Below are 17,063 nucleotides of genomic sequence, written 5' to 3'. Positions count from 1 at the left end.
TCAAGATGCCTATACAGGTATGAACCTCTTCCATTTGGAAAGGTTTTCTTCTTTGTACCATAGATCCTGAATGCACTATGAGCAGATCCTTTCTGCAGCACTCAATCAATCAACATCCAAGCTGCAAATTGGAGCAACTCCTCATCTGGGGGGAACATTTGTCTCTGGTTCCTCAATAGTAATTATGGGTTAAACAGGGAGCAATAAGGATTGCACAGAAGAGCAAAACAGGTCCATAAATCAGGGCTTCCTCAGTTATTTAAGAACCATGAAAACAAACATGGTATTGTTCGTCTTGGCTCTGAGGATAGTTAGAAATGTTAGCAAGGCATAAAGAACTTGCTTGACTACACTGTAGAAATAAGATGGCCAAGTAAAGTTTCCATACCCATACCTCCTTTGGAGCAGAAGCTGAGGCATTTAGCATTATTCCTGTTGGCAAAATCTATCACCAAATTCTCAAGAAAAGTAGGTGATGCAAAGAATGCTGACTTTCTGAAGTGACCTCTCTGGGTTGGTAAAGGATTGACTGCATGCTAATAGAGCCTGCCAAGTCATTCCTCATGGATACAAAGCTAGCGAGGAACTTCTGTAAAAAGCACTTGTTTCACTGCACATGGAGGTAGACTGCTGGCCCCATGCTGGTTTATTCTGTACAATAGCCATACTACCAAATGCCACTGGACTGCAAGGAGGAAGAAAAAAAAAACTACACCTATACCCAGAACTATCCCTGGGGGAGGAAAGCGAATCAGGGCAACCAATTTGCTAGCCTAGATATCTATAGCTTTATTCTCCAGGGACCACATGCCTTTAATGGGATGCTGGTTCATGTGATCATTCCATCTTGTCTGTGACCACCACACCAGAAAGTGCCAAGTTTTAAAAGAGGGCTCCTATCCACATGTTGCAGGGACATACTCACGAGGTCAGCGCTTCAAAGGTGAGGCAAAATTACCACATACATTTGCTGAGTTCTTATTCTGTGAGCAAATAAATGATCTTAAGGAATAGTAAGACCTCAGGCAAAGGTTGTCATGTAGCATCAAATATGTACAGAGGCTGCTTAAAGCAAGACGTATTGCAATTAGATGTATAATCATCTTGCTCACTAGGGACTAAATGTAAAGGAATCTTTAAATATGCCAGGCCATTACTACATCTATGGGCCCTAGGAACTCTACTGTCTGGGCTGGAGTCAGGGATGATTTCTTAATGAAGATGGGCAGTGCATATTTCAGGCTTATCACAGTTCCCTAGCATAATCCTCCTTTGATCAGCCAGTGAATTAAGTAAAGAAAAAGGGTATTCCTTAGATCTCCCACTACAATGGTGAAGCAGATGATAAAAATTATGACTGCTGTGGAGGGTCCAAAGGGTAGAATTTTTTATGGGAAGCAATTTGATACAACTGTGAATGAGGTACTTCCCGTAGGTCTAATAGCTGTCAAGGCAACGAGCCTCAAAAATGGAATGCAGGCAAGCATTCCTCTCCTAAATCTAAGATGCCACATATATTTGTTGAGCTTCCTCAGGTGTAAGGTAGAAGAAAGACTCTTCTTTCTACAGAATAAGAGATGCTAGAAATAGATGCCCTTGACCCCGTAGTCTCACGAAATTTCTGTAACTCGTAAGAGGAGCAAGGAAGCCAACTTTTGTAAAGCTGTTGTGAGAAGAGTTTTTGAAAAAAAATAGAAAAGATGCTATAAATGGGAGTAAAGAAAAGAAATGGACACTCTTGCCCTTGGCTACCCTTCCCTTCTAACATTAATTTGTCAGAGACTTAGAGAACAACACAGCTCCTGAAGACTGATCAGCTCCATGCTGGTTTTGGTGTAGTTCCTGGCAATTCTATTAAACCTGCTGCCTCTGGGATGGAAACTAAGGGTAAGCTAGGCTGATGCTTACTGCAAGTGGTACAGGAGACCAATCCAGGGTGCACACTACATGGACCAGCTCTGTGTGCTGCCTCCAGGCTGGCCCAGATTGGGTCCCGTATGTCAGAGCCAGCAGGCAGGACCAGTCTGGCATGGGCACCCAATGTAGCATGGGGCTGGTAAGCACGGGAAGGCTGATACAGGATGTGCACAGTATGTGGTGCCTGTACTAGACCAGCCCTTTGTGCTGGTTCCAATGTGAGGGGCTGGCCTGTGGGTCTGATCTAGCAAACAGACTGGCCCTGTGCATGGGCTGGATGAGGTTGACACCCCTATTCTAGTTTACACATTCTTAAGAATCTTAGTATGGTCATAGAATCCTTCAGGGAATGCAGCATTCAGTGGTTCTGGCACTAAGCAAATCCATTCACTCTAACAGTAAATCTTCAGTGATCTAGACCTCACTAGGGATGTCAGGTACCTGAAACTGAAAAGTCTGGTACATGACAGTTGCTGTAGCAAATATGTTCATTGCTGCTTATAGGGCAGTTCTAGACACCATCTGGATTTGTCTGGCTGTGAAACTCATTTTCATGGGGTGGGAGTTTGGATAGTAGTCGGATGTCACTTCTCCACATGAAGACATTGCATTCTGCAATCATTAATTCTTCAGAGGTGGAAGTGTAGGTCTTCCTGCCAAAAGATCCAACCTCTCTGGATCCTTTACCCTACATATTCTTTTCACTGATCTCACTTTCTCCTGAACTGCTGAGAAGACCACTTGTCCTACTGCTGAATGAGAACAACACTGCTCAAAGCCTTTAAGAGAGACTTGTTACCACTTTTCTGTTCTCTTAGATATGGAAGAAAGGAAAATTAGGGTGTACTAGAATGCATACTGATCTACAAGGCCTTTATTTAATCACCTGGGTAATTCTGTTTGATGTCAAGGAGTGCAATTAAATCAGAAAGCTTCCAGTATTTTCTTGAATTATAGCCATCTTGATATCTAGGAGTTTGGATCCATTAGACAAGAACTCTTAGAAGAGAGTTTGAAATAGCCTTTGGCCATGGCTGGGGCCAGAACTATTGTTCTGCTGTAAAAACAGGGATTTCTTGAGAGGCAAATGAAGTTGAAGCATTTGTTCTCGTGCCCCCTCTCACTAAAGGGAATATGAGTTGTCCAGTGATGCTACAGGTAACCTCAATAGTTCTTCTAGTACAGAAGTGAGATAACTTGCCAGTCCACAACCAGTAAAATGTGGATCCCAAAAGCACATTTGAGGCCAGCATGGTGCAACGTATGCTGGACTGACAATGGCTAACCACTTAAGCCCTGTGGCAGTTCAAGGTATAGAATTTCCTGAGATGTCTCCAAATGCTATTCCCACCTGTCCAAAGAAAACTTCCTACTACAGTTTTAGGAGGAGGAGTGGCCCCATGATGGAAATGAAACATCATACTACAATTCCTAGTATGTTAATAGTAGACATGTCCATGAGTCCACGCTAAGAAAAAGGTAAATCAAAAGTCTTGAACAGTTAATGTTAGCACTATAAGATGACCAGGGATCCTAGTTTTCTCTGTTTAAAAATCCCCAAATTGTCTGATTAAAAGAAAATCCCAAATTTTCTAATTTAAAAACCAAAAATCCACATTTTTCCGTGACTGAAATGAAATGCCACTATATAAATATAAGTATCAGTTAAACAAAATGTTTTATAGATATATTTACATTTTTTAAATAATTTGGAAGCCTACCAGTGCCTCAATAATTGTAATAAAATACAGTCTAAAAACCAATATATTTTGGCATTTAATTTTGGTTCTTTTATCATGGAAAAATCAGAGCTACCCCTACTCCCTTTGCTCACCAGAACATGGGTCCAACTGCAGCTGTCTATCATCCTTCCCACTGCTTTGTGGTGTTAAGCAGCCCCATTATGCTGGTGCTCTGCCCTTGCCTATACCGTTGCCCCTCATTGCCCCCTGGCCCTGCTGCTGCCCCTCACTCCTGACCCCCCCAACCCCAGGGTATGGGGAAGAGAGTGGGTATGTGGGGAAGGGGGTACGTGGGCACAGGCAATGTATGGGGAGAGATGGGGGGCACAGGCCCCCCCAGATTTCTATTCTCACAATGGGGCATGGGGCTGCAGCCAAGGCAGACCAGCTGCAGGCAGGAGCTGCCTCCACAGCCCAGTGGGTGAGACCTGGCACAGGAGGAAGCGCCGCACCACCATGGCTGCCAAGCTGAGGTGCCCTACAGCCACCCGACAGTAGTGGGGAACACAACTTTGCACTACTGACATGCCTCACCTTGGGGGCCATGGTGGCACTGCCTCCTGCACCAGGTCCCACCTGTTGGGTCGTGGAGGCAGCTTCCGCCCAGAGCTGGTTCCAGCCTAGCTGCATCCCTGCACCCCATTGTGAGCACAGAAGTCTAGGGGGGGACATGACATGCCACACTCCCCACCATGCATTGCTTGTGTCCCCTGCCCCTCTGTCAAGTCACCTGTGCCTTGCCCCTGCCCCCACAGACTTACCCAGAGCTAAGGGAGCTGCTCTTCACCGCTGTCTCCAGCCCCAAGCAGCCCTTTGCAGGCTGGAACTCTGTCAACCTGAAAGGGGAAACCTGCCACTTCCTGGGTTTTTCTCCTTTAAAGATCTGCTATTTTCTCCTTTAAAGGAGAAAGTCTGCATTTTTCCATGGCAAACAGAAAGCCTGGATCCCTGAAGATGAGTCAGCATCAGTGCCGGTTCCAGAGATGCCCGTGGGATTAACATCAGTACCACTCAGGTGGTAAACTCAGGAGGCTGGTTGCCAAGGCCCTCAGAAAATAATCTGGGAGAGAGGGGAGTCCATGATGAGTGGACGCTCCTTAAGGACATCATCTTTGAAGCACATGGGAAATCCATCCCAGCCCATAGGAAAGGTAGGAAAAGGGCTGGGTGAAATCCACATTGTACTTATGGGCTCGGCAGCACTACACACACTAGCACCATGACTGAAAGAGACTTGGGAGTCGTGACTGACCACAAAATGAACATGAGCCACCAATGCAATGCCACAGCAGGCAAAGCCAACAAAACCCTGGCTTGCATCTACCAATGCACCTCAAGCAAGACCCAGGAAGTCACCCTTCCACTTTGCTCGGCCTTGGTGAGGCTGCAGCTGGAGTACTACATGCAATTCTGGACTCTGCACTTTAGAAAGGATGTGGGGAAGCTTGAGAGAGTCCAGAGGAGAGCCACATGGACGATTAGAGGACAAGAGCACAGGCCTTATGAGGAAAGGCTGAGAGGCATGGGACTCTTTAGCCTAGAGAAGCAGAGGTTCGGGGGGACTTGGTGGCAGCCTGTAAGTATACAAGGGGTGTGCATCAGGAACTGGGAGAACATCTGTTCACCAGGACACCCCAAGGGAAGACAAAATCTAAGACAACCGTTTTAGGCTGGACATAAGAAAGATCTTCTTTACTGTCCAAGTCCCCAGAACCTGGAATAAACTCCCCACCAGAAGTTGTGCAAGCACCTACTCAGGAATCCAAGTGTTTAAGTGTCCAATCTTGCTGGGATCACTTGACCCCAACTGACTTCCTGCCCCTTGGGCAGGGGGCTGGACCCAATGATCTTGCGAGGTCTCTTCCAGCCTTAATGCCTATGAAATCACTATCAAGGTCTTTAATTTTCCTATCCCCCAGCATCTTGTTGCTATTTCTGAAGCATGAGAACGTGATTAGTCCCTTCCCAGTTTTAGAATTCTTTCCCCTGGATTAGGATGTTACATGCCTTTGGATCAACATCTTTGCATACAGAACTTCATGTCTGAGGCTGAAAGATTCATAAACCACTGCCTAATGAAGAAAATAGGCTCTTTAACAAAAATAAGATATTAAGTTCAGATAAAGGCCAAAGCAGGTGACAGCTAGAGCTGGTAAGAGAAAACTGAGGGAGGGTTACAGCTACCCTGTTCTGTATGTCCTCCCCAGGACACAAGGAAAGATGGGATGCACAGATCTACCTTTTAGACCCAACTGTTCAAAAGGTTTGGGCTTACATCCATGACATTGCATCTATAGTGGGATTCCCAAGTATATACTTAAAAACCACCACAGATTTGTATGCTACTTGCCTAATGAAGTTAGGTGTCTAACAAAACTAAGTACAGTGGGTGCCAGACATGGTGGAATATAACACCAGAAGTACATTTGTGTGTTAACTCCTGGTTTAGCTACCACCAACCTTAATTGAAAGAAGTCATAAAAATAAAGTGGCATGGCCAGAAAGCACACACCCAGTCATTTTGAAAGCATGACAACTGCGGCATACCACAATAACTTGCCTAAAATGAACAAGAGATGATAGCCACCAAGAAAAAATTTAAGGATCAATAATAATCAGGCAGGAGGAAGTATCGGGAAACTTCTGGTTTTCATATCTCTATAAAAATATCACACAGGAAACTGTAATCTTAGTTTCATAGTTGGTAGGGTCAGAAGGGACCTAAGCAGATCATCAAGTCCGACCCCCTGCTATGGGCAGGAAAGAATGCTGGGGTCAAATAACCCCAGCTAAGTAACTATCTAGCCTCTTTTTGAAGACCCCCAGGGTAGGTATGAGTACCACTTCCCTTGGAAGTTGGTTCCAGATCCTAGCTGCCCTGACTGTGAAGTAGCGCTTCCTGATATCTAGCCTGAATCTACTCTCAGTCAACTTACAGCCGTTAGTCCTTGTTACTCCCAGTAGTGCTTGGGGGAACAGGGACTCTCCCATAGCCTGCTGGTCCCCCTTGGCCAGTTTGTAGACAGCCACCAAATGCCCTCTCAGCCTTCTCTTGTGGAGGCTGAACAGGTTCAGGTCCCATAGCCTCCGCTCGTAGGGCCTGCCATGTTGCCCCCGATCATGTGAGTGGACCTCCTCTGGACCCTCTCAATGCTAGCCTCATCCCCCCTGAAGTGCAGCACCCAGAACTGGACACAGTACTCCTGCTGTGGCCTGATCAGTGTCACAGAGGGGGAGGATCACCTCCTTGGACCTGCTCGTGATGCATCTGTGGATGCATGACAAGGTGCTGTTAGCCTTCCTGACCATGTTCTCACATTGTCGACCCATGTTCATCTTGGAATCAGTAATGACTCCAAGATCCTTTTCTGTCTCTGTGCTGACTAGAAGTGAGTTCCCCAGCCTGTAGGTATGTTGCTGGTTCTTCCTCCCCAGGTGCAATACCTTGCACTTGTCAGTATTGAGGCCCATCCTGTTCTCATCCACCCACACCTGTAACCTGGACAGATCTAGTTGTAGCCTGTCCCTCTCTTCCAGCATGCCTACTTCTCCCCACATCTTAGTGTCCTTCCTACTCCACATCTTAATATTCTTCCTTAACTACCCTGTTTAAAATGTCACAGACTGGAAAAATAAAAAGGGAATGCTACGATAGTCTAGTCTGACCTCTTAAATAATACAAACCATGATGTTGTCCATGCCTTTATTAGCCCTCTGCTGCAGGTTTAACGTGCTTTGGGGGGTATTAGCACTCTGCTACTGGACTGTACGGTCAAAGCAGCTATCCATGCCTGGATCTTGCATGGAAGAACCACCCCCGAAAAGGAATGGTCATCAGCTGCGGAGGAGGTGATAGTGAATTTGACCTTTATTTTTTTGTCTTTATTTTTGGAAACAGGACAGCGTTTCAAAGCCCTGAAAAGGGAATTTACTTCCAAAATTATTTCTAAATCCCCAGCTACATTTCCCCTAAACACAAATACCCTCCAAAGTATCATTGTACAGGTCCCATCACTTTACTTTGCTGCACAGGCCATTTGCTTCAAACAGCATTCTGCTTTTCAGTTCCACCTTTGTACTACTTATTCATCATTTGAACCTCCAGGAGACAGAATTCAATGCTCTACCAATCACTTCAACCCTATTAAGAGAAACTCTTACCCTCTCCATGGCATCCTGATTGTAGGACAAATAGTATAAGCACATTGAGACCCCTGTAGCTGCCATGGAAGGACGAGGAATCTCTAGCAGCTTCTGCACTCCTCCATGAGCAACAAACTCTGTCGCAAACTTGTTGTGCAGCAGCAATGATGCCAAATGCTAAGAAAAGAGAGAGACAGAGAAAGAGTGGGTTACTGCAAAATTTATTCATTCACTGCCACTTATGAAAGAACCTGCCCTTCTTGCTATGCAGTGAAGTAGCAAAAAAAAAATGCTGTCTCCTTCCTTCAGTTCCCCCGGCACACCTTGGACAAAGTATAGGATTTAACCTGTTCACCATACATGCTTTTGTATCAATTATATCAGCAGATCCAACTGTCAAAACTCATGCATTTATAAATCACATACATTTCAGAATCCTGCACTGACACTGCTGAAGCTTTTGCTAAGGCAGGGGTTTTCAGCCGGGGTACGCGTACCCCTGGGAGTACTTGGGATGGCCTCAGGGGCTACTCAGCACCAGGCACTGCCACACTCCCCACCCCTGCAATTGGTCCCCCCACCGCTCATCTGGCCGCTGGGGAACTCATGCCTTCTTGACTGGCCGCCAGGGGTACACTGCCCCAAAAAAGTTGAAAACCCCTGTGCTAAGGTATCCTGTGCTGAGGCCCTTCAAGTTACAAGCAATAAAGCAATCCAGCAATGCCAGCCCAGCACAGCAGGGATGGAGGGAAGGGCTGGAGCTGAGGTGGATGGAGGAATCAGAAAAGCCCTCTTCACAAGGAGTCCCTTCTTCAGGCAGCAGAAAGGTTTCCTGTCATGACATATCATGTCCAAAGACTAAATTTATCATTAAGAAAGCACTTTTTCCATATGGTGATAACACGTCTCACTTCAGAAGCCTGTGTCTCTCTATTCCAGGGGTGGGCTATTATTTTGGGTGGAGGGCTGCTTAATGAGATTTGGTGAGCTGTCAAGGGTTGTATGGGTAGCCCTGCCCCTTGACAGGTGCCCTGCCCCCTGGTTGCCATCTTGGGACCAGAAGAAGTCCCACCCCCTAACCCCATATCTTTGCCACCAGAAGTCCCTCCCCTTGTCCCGTACCGGAAACACTCCTTGAGAGCAGGATTGCCATCTTAGAACCAGAAAAAAAATCAAATCATACACTAAAAAAATCAAATACTTACTATAACATTTTAATTTTATCACAAAAAGTGTGTGTCATGATTTGTGTTTGCATACTGTATATAGAGGTGACTGCATAATAACTCAAGAATAAATTCTTAAGTCTTGTGTATTATGCAGGGAGGTGTGGAGATTATAGGGGCAGTGTGTGGGTGTGTGGCATTTGTGGGGCATGAGGGAGGGTGGGGGGTATGCCCCCCCACACACACTCCCCCTATGGCACAGCAGCAGCAGCAGCAAGTGGGGGCACTTGTGCCTGGCAGTGTGCAGCTCCAGCCAGTGCTGCATATAGGGACAAGGGGCAGTCTCATCACTTCCAGTGAAGTCCAGGGACCTGCGCAGCATGGGGCAAGGAAAGTAGCTGGCTCTAGCACAGCTGGGTTGCCTCCAGTGCTACATAAATGCAGAGGCTGTGCATGCATGGTGGGGAGCACCAGCAATAGAGGCAGCCCGGGTGGGCTGTACCCCTCACCCATGTGCAGCGCTGGCTGGAGCCATGCACTGCCCAGCAGAGTTTGTGCCAGGCACGAGTGCCCTGAGCACCCCTGCCTTTGATGCTGCTGTTGCCACTGCTGCCTGCCAGGGCTGCACACCATGGGGGGGGAGGGTCCCAACACCTCACCACCCTCACACCCACACTCTGCCCACCTGAGCTCTATGTTGCCACTGCCCCGGGGCACAGGCTCCGTGCTGCCACCAGCGCCAGCCCCATGCTCTGTGCTCCCACCCAGCTGCAGCTCTGCCCCTGCCCCCACCGCCTCCCTACCTGCTGCCTGGAGCAAGTGGGATGCTGGGGAAGCCAAGCAGGTCCCCCAGCAGCTGCAGCAGTGGCCCCACCCGGAAGATGCATCCTGGCTGGCCAGGCCCTTCCGCCCATGAGGGTGGGAGTGAGGCACAACAGGGTATGTTGGCAGGGGTTGTATATACGTGGGTGCCTTGTTCCCACCCTCATGGGCAGAAGGGTGGGACATCCTTCAAGAAGGATGTGGAGAACCTGGAGAGGGTCCAGAGGAGGCCACTCGTATGGCTGAGGGCCTCCATGGCCAGCCCTGTGAGGAGAGGCTGAGGGACCTGAATCTCTTCAGTCTCCGCAAGAGGAGACTGAGGGGGGATCTTGTGGCTGCCTACAACTTTATCAGGGCCACCAGCAAGGACTTGGGGAAAGTCTGTTCACCAGGGTCCCCTTGGAGTCACCAGGAACAATGGCCACAAGCTGAGGGAGGATAGGTTTAGGTTAGATATTAGGAAGAACTACTTCACGGTGAGGGTGGCCAGAACCTGCAATAGGCTTCCCAGAGAGGTGGTGCTCTCACCTTCCCTGGAGATCTTCAAGAGGAGACTGGATAGGCACCTGGCTGGGGTCTTATGACCCCTGCCATCCCCAGTGCTCCTTCTTGCCTATGGCAGGGGGTCGGACTAGATGATCTGTCTAGGTCCCTTCTGACTCATTGATTCTATGATTCTAAGGGCTGGATGGGGTACAATTAGTTGGTGGGTGACACAGGCTGGATGAAAGTGCCTGGTGGGCCGGATCTGGCCTGTGGGCCATATTTTGCCTGCCCCTGCTCTATTCTCTACTCCAGCTTTTGAAGCCGTTCCCCCTCTACCTGCTCTTAACATTTTTCTCCAGAACCACTGGAACCTGTATGCACAGGGAACCTGAAACACTAACAAGTTAAAAGCTTTGTTCAACATTACATAGCAAGTTAGCAGTAGAGCCAGGAATAGAAACAGTACTTGACATTCATTCCCACCAATAGCCTCAGTCTCCATTTATTCTGAACAGTTTCTTCTACAATCACTGCTTTTTTTTTTGTCCTTTCACCTCAGGTCAAGAAAGTATCCAATTCAGTTTCCAGCCCCAGACTAGTCAACAGGAAACATGAGCCCTCTTTACTGAAGAGCATGAGGGTTCGCCTCAACAGTCTGTGGCATGCACTAGCAAACAGGCAGCCCGATACTACCAGAAATTAATGAGCAACTACTTCACATTGAAGATAATTTACCTTGAGGGCTTCAAAAGTGAGCAGTACATCATTGGTTCGTTTCAGGTCAATGTAGTACATCATTAGCTCTCTTGATCCAAGTTGCATGAAGATGGGCAGCAGCTGAGAACAAAGAATAGAGAAACTTGCTCAATGGTTGAGAGAATTTCAAAGGCCTTTTTGGTTTTTACTTTCCCCAACCCCAATTTTCCCTTATTAGGAGATACCTGTTATGAGAGGTCAGAGGTAACCAGCTCCATCCATAGGAAGCAATAAAGGTTAACAGACCTCTTGTAATACATCTGCTGACTGCAGCAAGTTGCGTGACAGCTGCCACACGGAAATCTTAAGACAGTCCTTCAAGTGCAGCTATGGCATGTCCACACAGGGAACACCCTGGCGATAGGTTCCATTTTCCATCTGTGCAAAGACAACTACCCAACGACTGAACAGAAAAAACAGGAGAGCAGGGCAAGAAAACCAAAAACCCTATGTATAATCCTGTGTGCAATAGTTTTAACACCATTAATTCATATGTTATATATGCTTGCTGACAGATTAAATGATCCATTCAGCCATGCAGCAATATTAATGGTTTATAGTCTGACAGTTGCCCTGATTCTCTCAGAAGCAAGGTGCACATGCGCACACACATAGGCTGCACCATAAAGAATATAGCAACACAGAATCACTCTCTCAGATCAAAGTTAAACCCTTCAGGGGAAGTTTGTTATGCAAAGATACAGCCTGTTTACAGACCGGTGCTAAACAGGTGCCCTGCTGATCCAATAAGCCTGCTCCTGTTTTGTCCAGCTATGTAACAACATCAAAAATGCCCCTTTTTCAGCTTTGAAAAGAATCTGTAACATGAATGGAGCTAACTTCAGCTAACTAGGATAACTGCAGAGGTCACGCAAAGATTACACTTTAACACTTTGCACTATTCCTTAGATCAGCATTTCTCAACCCATGGTTCACAACTCAAAAGTGCATCACAAGAATATATGAAAGGGTCACAAACAAACTTTAAAAAATGGATCAACAAAATTTTAAAAAATGGAGTCTCCTTTAAAGGAGAAAAGTGTCGGAAACTGTGGCTTTTCCCTTGCAGACTGGCAGAGTTCCAACCTGCAAGGGGCTGCTTGGGGCCCCCCCATGCCCGCTATGCCCCCAACCCTCACACGCACCCACCCCCAGCCCCGCACACTGTGGGGCTGGAGACTGCAGGCATGGGGCAGTAGATCAGAGTGAGGGGCACTGGGTCAAGACTAGCCATTGATGTTTACCAGTGGGTCCTGGTACCAAAAAGGTTGAGAACCACTGCCTTAGACAATCTCAAAAGCCAGGGTGTTAAGACCTGTTTTACAAAAAGGAAGCCTTTATATATCTCAAGTTAAGTGATTTGCCTTAAGCAACACAACAAATTACTTGGATTTCAGAACTTAAACAGGATCCAGAAGTCTGTTACCCAGCGCAAAATGCAAGATTGCATTGATTTCTGGTCTCATCATCATTTTTATTCCGATTTCCCACAATTTAATGGACCAATCCATCTGATAAACAATTCAGGGATCCGCATTGGTACCATGACACTCAGATCATTTCTGAATACAACAATTTCAATAGAAGACCTTAAGCATATTCTGTTTCTCCTCCCCATCTGCTCACCTCTTGGTACTCTCCCAGTGGCGTCAGGTATTGAAGAATTAGTCTCTGCTCTATGGCAGGAGTCAAAGGGTAAAGTGTATAGTTAGTGCCAATCACCCATGGAGACATCTCTGACCAGCTGCTGTTGGACAGTTCCACAAACATCCGCTCTGGTTCTGAAGCAGAGAAACCCAGCTTTTGCTTGGCCTTTCGAAAGTTGTCTTTTTCATGCTGTTTCCCTGATTTGCTTTTCCTCAGTCCCCCATCCTCAAGCTTTGTAGCAGAGTTCACTCGACTACTGGTCTTGTGGCTTGAATCAAGATGAAAAGAGATCTCCATATCCCCAGCAACTTCCTCCTGTTCCCCATCTACCGCCATCTCTCCATAGTCCATGTCCACAGCCTCTTCATCCAGTGGCAGCAGAGGGTCAGAAGGCAATTTCCGAGGACTGGGACGTTTGTTTTCCTGCTTCGTAGTCATTTCGTTAACTTGCAGCTCTCGAAGCCGACGAAGCACCAAAGCCACCTATTAAGCAAAGAGGCAAACATGAGCATGTTCACTGTCTTCAGGCAACTACAAAATAGCACGTGCACCAGGTTCCTATGACTGGACAATATTAAAAAGAAACACCAGATTTTTAAGTCTTTTCACATGTACCATACAAATCCCTTACAATAAGGCGTCATGAATGTTACGGTAATCATTCGGGCTCAAACGCTGGCCTACCTCCAAAATTTAAACCTCAGGATGTCAGAGCCTTTCTATTTGAAGGCTAACAAATGAGAGTGAATATTATTCATCCCAAGCAGACCTAAAATTATCCCGCTTGTTTGTTGACAGCTGAGATAAAAAAACAAAACTAAGAGTATGCATATACAAACCAATTAGTTTATATAAAAGTGGTTTATTATTGACCTTCATTTCACAGTCTCTGTCCCATACGTGAGCTTTTGCATATTATAGTTATGAATTTAGAGTGAAAATTTAAAATGCACTTAAAGATAGGAGCACAAATCACCTAAAAATTTATTTGTATTCTTTGTGTCCTTCAGCACTTTTGAACACACAACCCACAAAATATCAGGTAACAAAATAAACCATCAATAAATATACACTTGGGAAGAGAGAGTATGTAGCACAAGCTATTTACTCTTGCAAGTTTTGCAATTAGAGCAACTAAGCCCACAAAATAGCTGACGAATCTCAGCAATGGCAGGCAAACAAGAGGATTCTTCATTTTAAACCAGGGGTGAGCAATTATTTCAGGCGGAGGGCCGCTTACTGAGTTTTGGCAAGCCATCAAGGGCTGCATAACAGGCAGCCAGGGGCAGATAAATATTAATTTTCTAAATTTTTAGGGGCCCCGTGGGTCAGATAGAATGGCCTGGCAGGCTGCATCCGGCCTGTGGGCCGCATTTTGCCCGCCCCTGCTTAAAACCCTTCAGAAAAGTTAAGTGTTTCATGAAGACGTTACCAACTGCGAGTTCTCATCCCTGTAGTTGGCAGCAATATCTTGGTTTTCCATAGCACCTCCTAGCAGCCCAGTTGCGTATGTCCGTAATGGCTGATCAGCTTCTCGTGCCCACTTAAAGAGATTTTCAACTATACCTTCCTAGAGAAAAGACAGCAAAAAGCAATTCAGATAGATGCTTGAATTTCCTTCTTGCCTGCTCCACCTCCCATCAGAGCCAGTCCTCTCTACACCACCTAAATAAATCATCCTTTTCTGTTGATTAAGATCATTTGGGAGATTAAGATATTAAAAAAATTGCAAATTTTAACTATTCAAGTTATACACTAACAATATTCAGGCATCAAAGATTTTAGATAAGGATTTATATGTATGAAGAATCTAACAAAGCATTATTTTGGCTTATGGCCTGGAAAGTGCCAAAACTCCAGGGTGGATAAAAATCAACATTTTTTTTTAAATGGATTTTTTTTTATATAAATCAGATTTTTTTTTAATTGTTTTTTGTTGAAATGCTTTTTTTAAAAAAACCCTATATATAGTTTTGATTTAAGATATGTTAGAGCTCAAAGATTATTATCTTGGGAATAAGGATTAAAATGTCTAAGTATATACTATTTGAGACAATATATTCATGCAACTTCTTTAGAAAAGTTTTATAAGTAAGGTCACAACAGGCCATGCATTATATTAGGGGCCCAATCTTACGGGGTTCCCAGGCGCTCTTCTATAGATAAGTAAAGATTAAAGAACACCATTCTACCCAATGGGACTCAGTGCTCAGTCTAAAAGATCTCATTAAGCATCTCTATATGGGAGGCGAAAGATAACAGACCTGATTACCTACCCATTAGCCCTCTTGTCTCTGAGAGTTTGTGTACACACAGTCAAGCCCTTACCTCTTCCTAAAATTTCAAAGTTTCAAGAAGTTAAATGAATAGAGGATTGTTGGGGGCAGAGTAGATCTGGGCAAGGAGGAGGAATCTGGAGAAAAATGCCAGGGGGGGAGGGGCAGTAGAAACAAAAGGGAAACATTTTGAGTAGATTATTTCAAAAGGGATAAGTTTGAGTATAGCCTCTCCATTGATTTGAGATCTAGCGAGGGAATGATATGGTAGAAAGAAAAACCTATCACAGCAGCAGGCTTGCCAGGCTGTAAAAGAGACCCTGTTCAGGATTATTTTAAACAACAAGAATGCACATTTTATAGAAAACAATGATTAAATAGAGGTTTCTTGCCCACTGATTTAAATCTATTTGATTTAAATCAAACCCACCCTGCAAAACTCTATGGGCTCACATAGACTATTCAATCAAATTTTCTTCTCAGTCACACTGGCAAAAGCCCAAATCATTCCAACTCACTTCAGGAGGTGATAATTTGGATTTGCAGAATTGGACCAAGTGTGCTTAACCTCATTTAGAAGTTCACTAATCACTATGGCAGGGGTGGGCAATAATTTCGACCAGAAGGCTACTTCACAACTTTTGGTTAGCTGTCAAGGGCTGCAAAGGTAGCCCTGCCCTTAACAGGAGCTCTGTTACATGCTCATCATCTTGGGACCAGAAGTCCCACCCCTAACCCCTGACCTTTGCTACTGGAAGTCCCCATTGCCCCCCACCTCCTTTTGGGAGAGGGGTTTGCCATCTTGCAACCAAAAAACCCAGCAACAAACAAATTATATTTCTTATCCTGATTTACATGCATTTGCATAGTGTATATAGAGGTGACTGCATAATAGCTCAAAATAAAGTCTTACTTTTGTATGTTGGGGGGTGGGATTTGTGGGGGACAGTGTGAGGTTTGTGGGGGAGGGGGGAGGAAGAGTGTGTGGGTGGGTATGGGCCCCTCCCATGACACAGCACCTGCTGCCAGTAGCAACAGCAGCAGCAGCAAGCTGTCAGGGCACTCCAGGTCCATGGCAGGTACAGCCCCCACAGCAGCATGCCACTCAGCCTGAATCCCGGGAGCTGCACGTGGTAGCACAGAGCCAGTCCAGCCCACTGGTGCATGCCTTCAAACCATACCAGGTTGGCTCCATGCCAGCATGTGGGGCTCCAAACGCTACAAGCGGGAGCCGTGCACCATTGGGCTGGGCCAGCTCCATGCCTCCACATGGGGCTTCCAGCACTCCAGCAGGGAGCCGCACATTGAGGCGTGGAGCTGGCCCAGCCCAAGGGTGCATGAAACAGGAGCCGTGGGGAGTTGCATGCCATCGGGCCAGGTGGTCTCTGTGCTGCCACGTGCAGCTCCCTGTTGGAGTGCTGAAAGCCCCACATGGAGGCACATCCCAGCCAGGCCCAAAGGCACATGACTCCTGCCTGCAGTGTCAAGAGCCCCACGTGCTGCCATATAGCAAGCTTGGTCCGGCTCGAAGGTGCACACCAGCAGGCCAGGCAGGCTCCGTGCCACCACATGCAGCTCCTGAGATTCACCTGGAGCTGCACGCTGCCAGGGGTTCTGCCTGCAGCAGGCCAGGAGCATTGAGCGCCCACTACCTGATGATGATAATGACGACAGGGCCTGTGCACCGTGGCAGGAAGCCCACCCCCCACTCACAAACCTCATCCCCACCCATCCCCAACCCCACACCCAACCCCAGCCTGCAGACAGAATCTGTCCTCCCCACTCACCAGCTGTCCAGTGCACACCATCACGGTCAGTGCCTCTACATGGGGCTTCCTAGACGGAGTACTGGAAGCCCCACGGAGGTGGAAACACAAACTCAGTGTCCCCCCGCCACAACAGCATGCAACCTCTGAAAGCCTGCCTCCCACTGGCCTTCAAAGGGGCAGCGGTGAGCTTGTAATAATTTTTTTTTTTTCTGGGTGCCGCACTTCAGGAGGGATGTGGACAGCATCAAGGGAGTCCAGAGGAGGGCCACTCACATGATCAGGGGGCAGCAGGGCAGGCCCTACAAGCAGAGGCTACGGGACCTGAACCTGTTCAGCCTC

General features: G+C 46.6%; 1 protein-coding gene across 3 annotated transcripts in view; it reads right to left on the bottom strand.

The window, feature by feature from the left end:
* Positions 1–17,063, bottom strand: part of DCAF1 (DDB1 and CUL4 associated factor 1) — a 149,718-nt gene that overhangs the window by 86,147 nt on the left and 46,508 nt on the right. For all 3 annotated transcript variants that reach the window (XM_019505170.1, XM_019505171.1, XM_019505172.1), the window contains exons 6-9: positions 14,112–14,249; positions 12,659–13,162; positions 11,012–11,113; positions 7,821–7,979 (exon numbers count right to left, since the gene is read on the bottom strand). In XM_019505170.1, coding sequence (XP_019360715.1) covers positions 7,821–7,979; positions 11,012–11,113; positions 12,659–13,162; positions 14,112–14,249 — 903 coding nt within the window. The remainder of the gene's footprint in view (positions 1–7,820; positions 7,980–11,011; positions 11,114–12,658; positions 13,163–14,111; positions 14,250–17,063) is intronic.

This window comes from Gavialis gangeticus, unplaced genomic scaffold, assembly GCF_001723915.1.
Source record: "Gavialis gangeticus isolate Ggan-Ray unplaced genomic scaffold, GavGan_comp1, whole genome shotgun sequence".
NCBI lineage: Eukaryota > Metazoa > Chordata > Crocodylia > Gavialidae > Gavialis > Gavialis gangeticus.
Note: the sequence above shows the minus strand (reverse complement) of the source record. Positions and strands in the feature narration are given on the sequence as shown.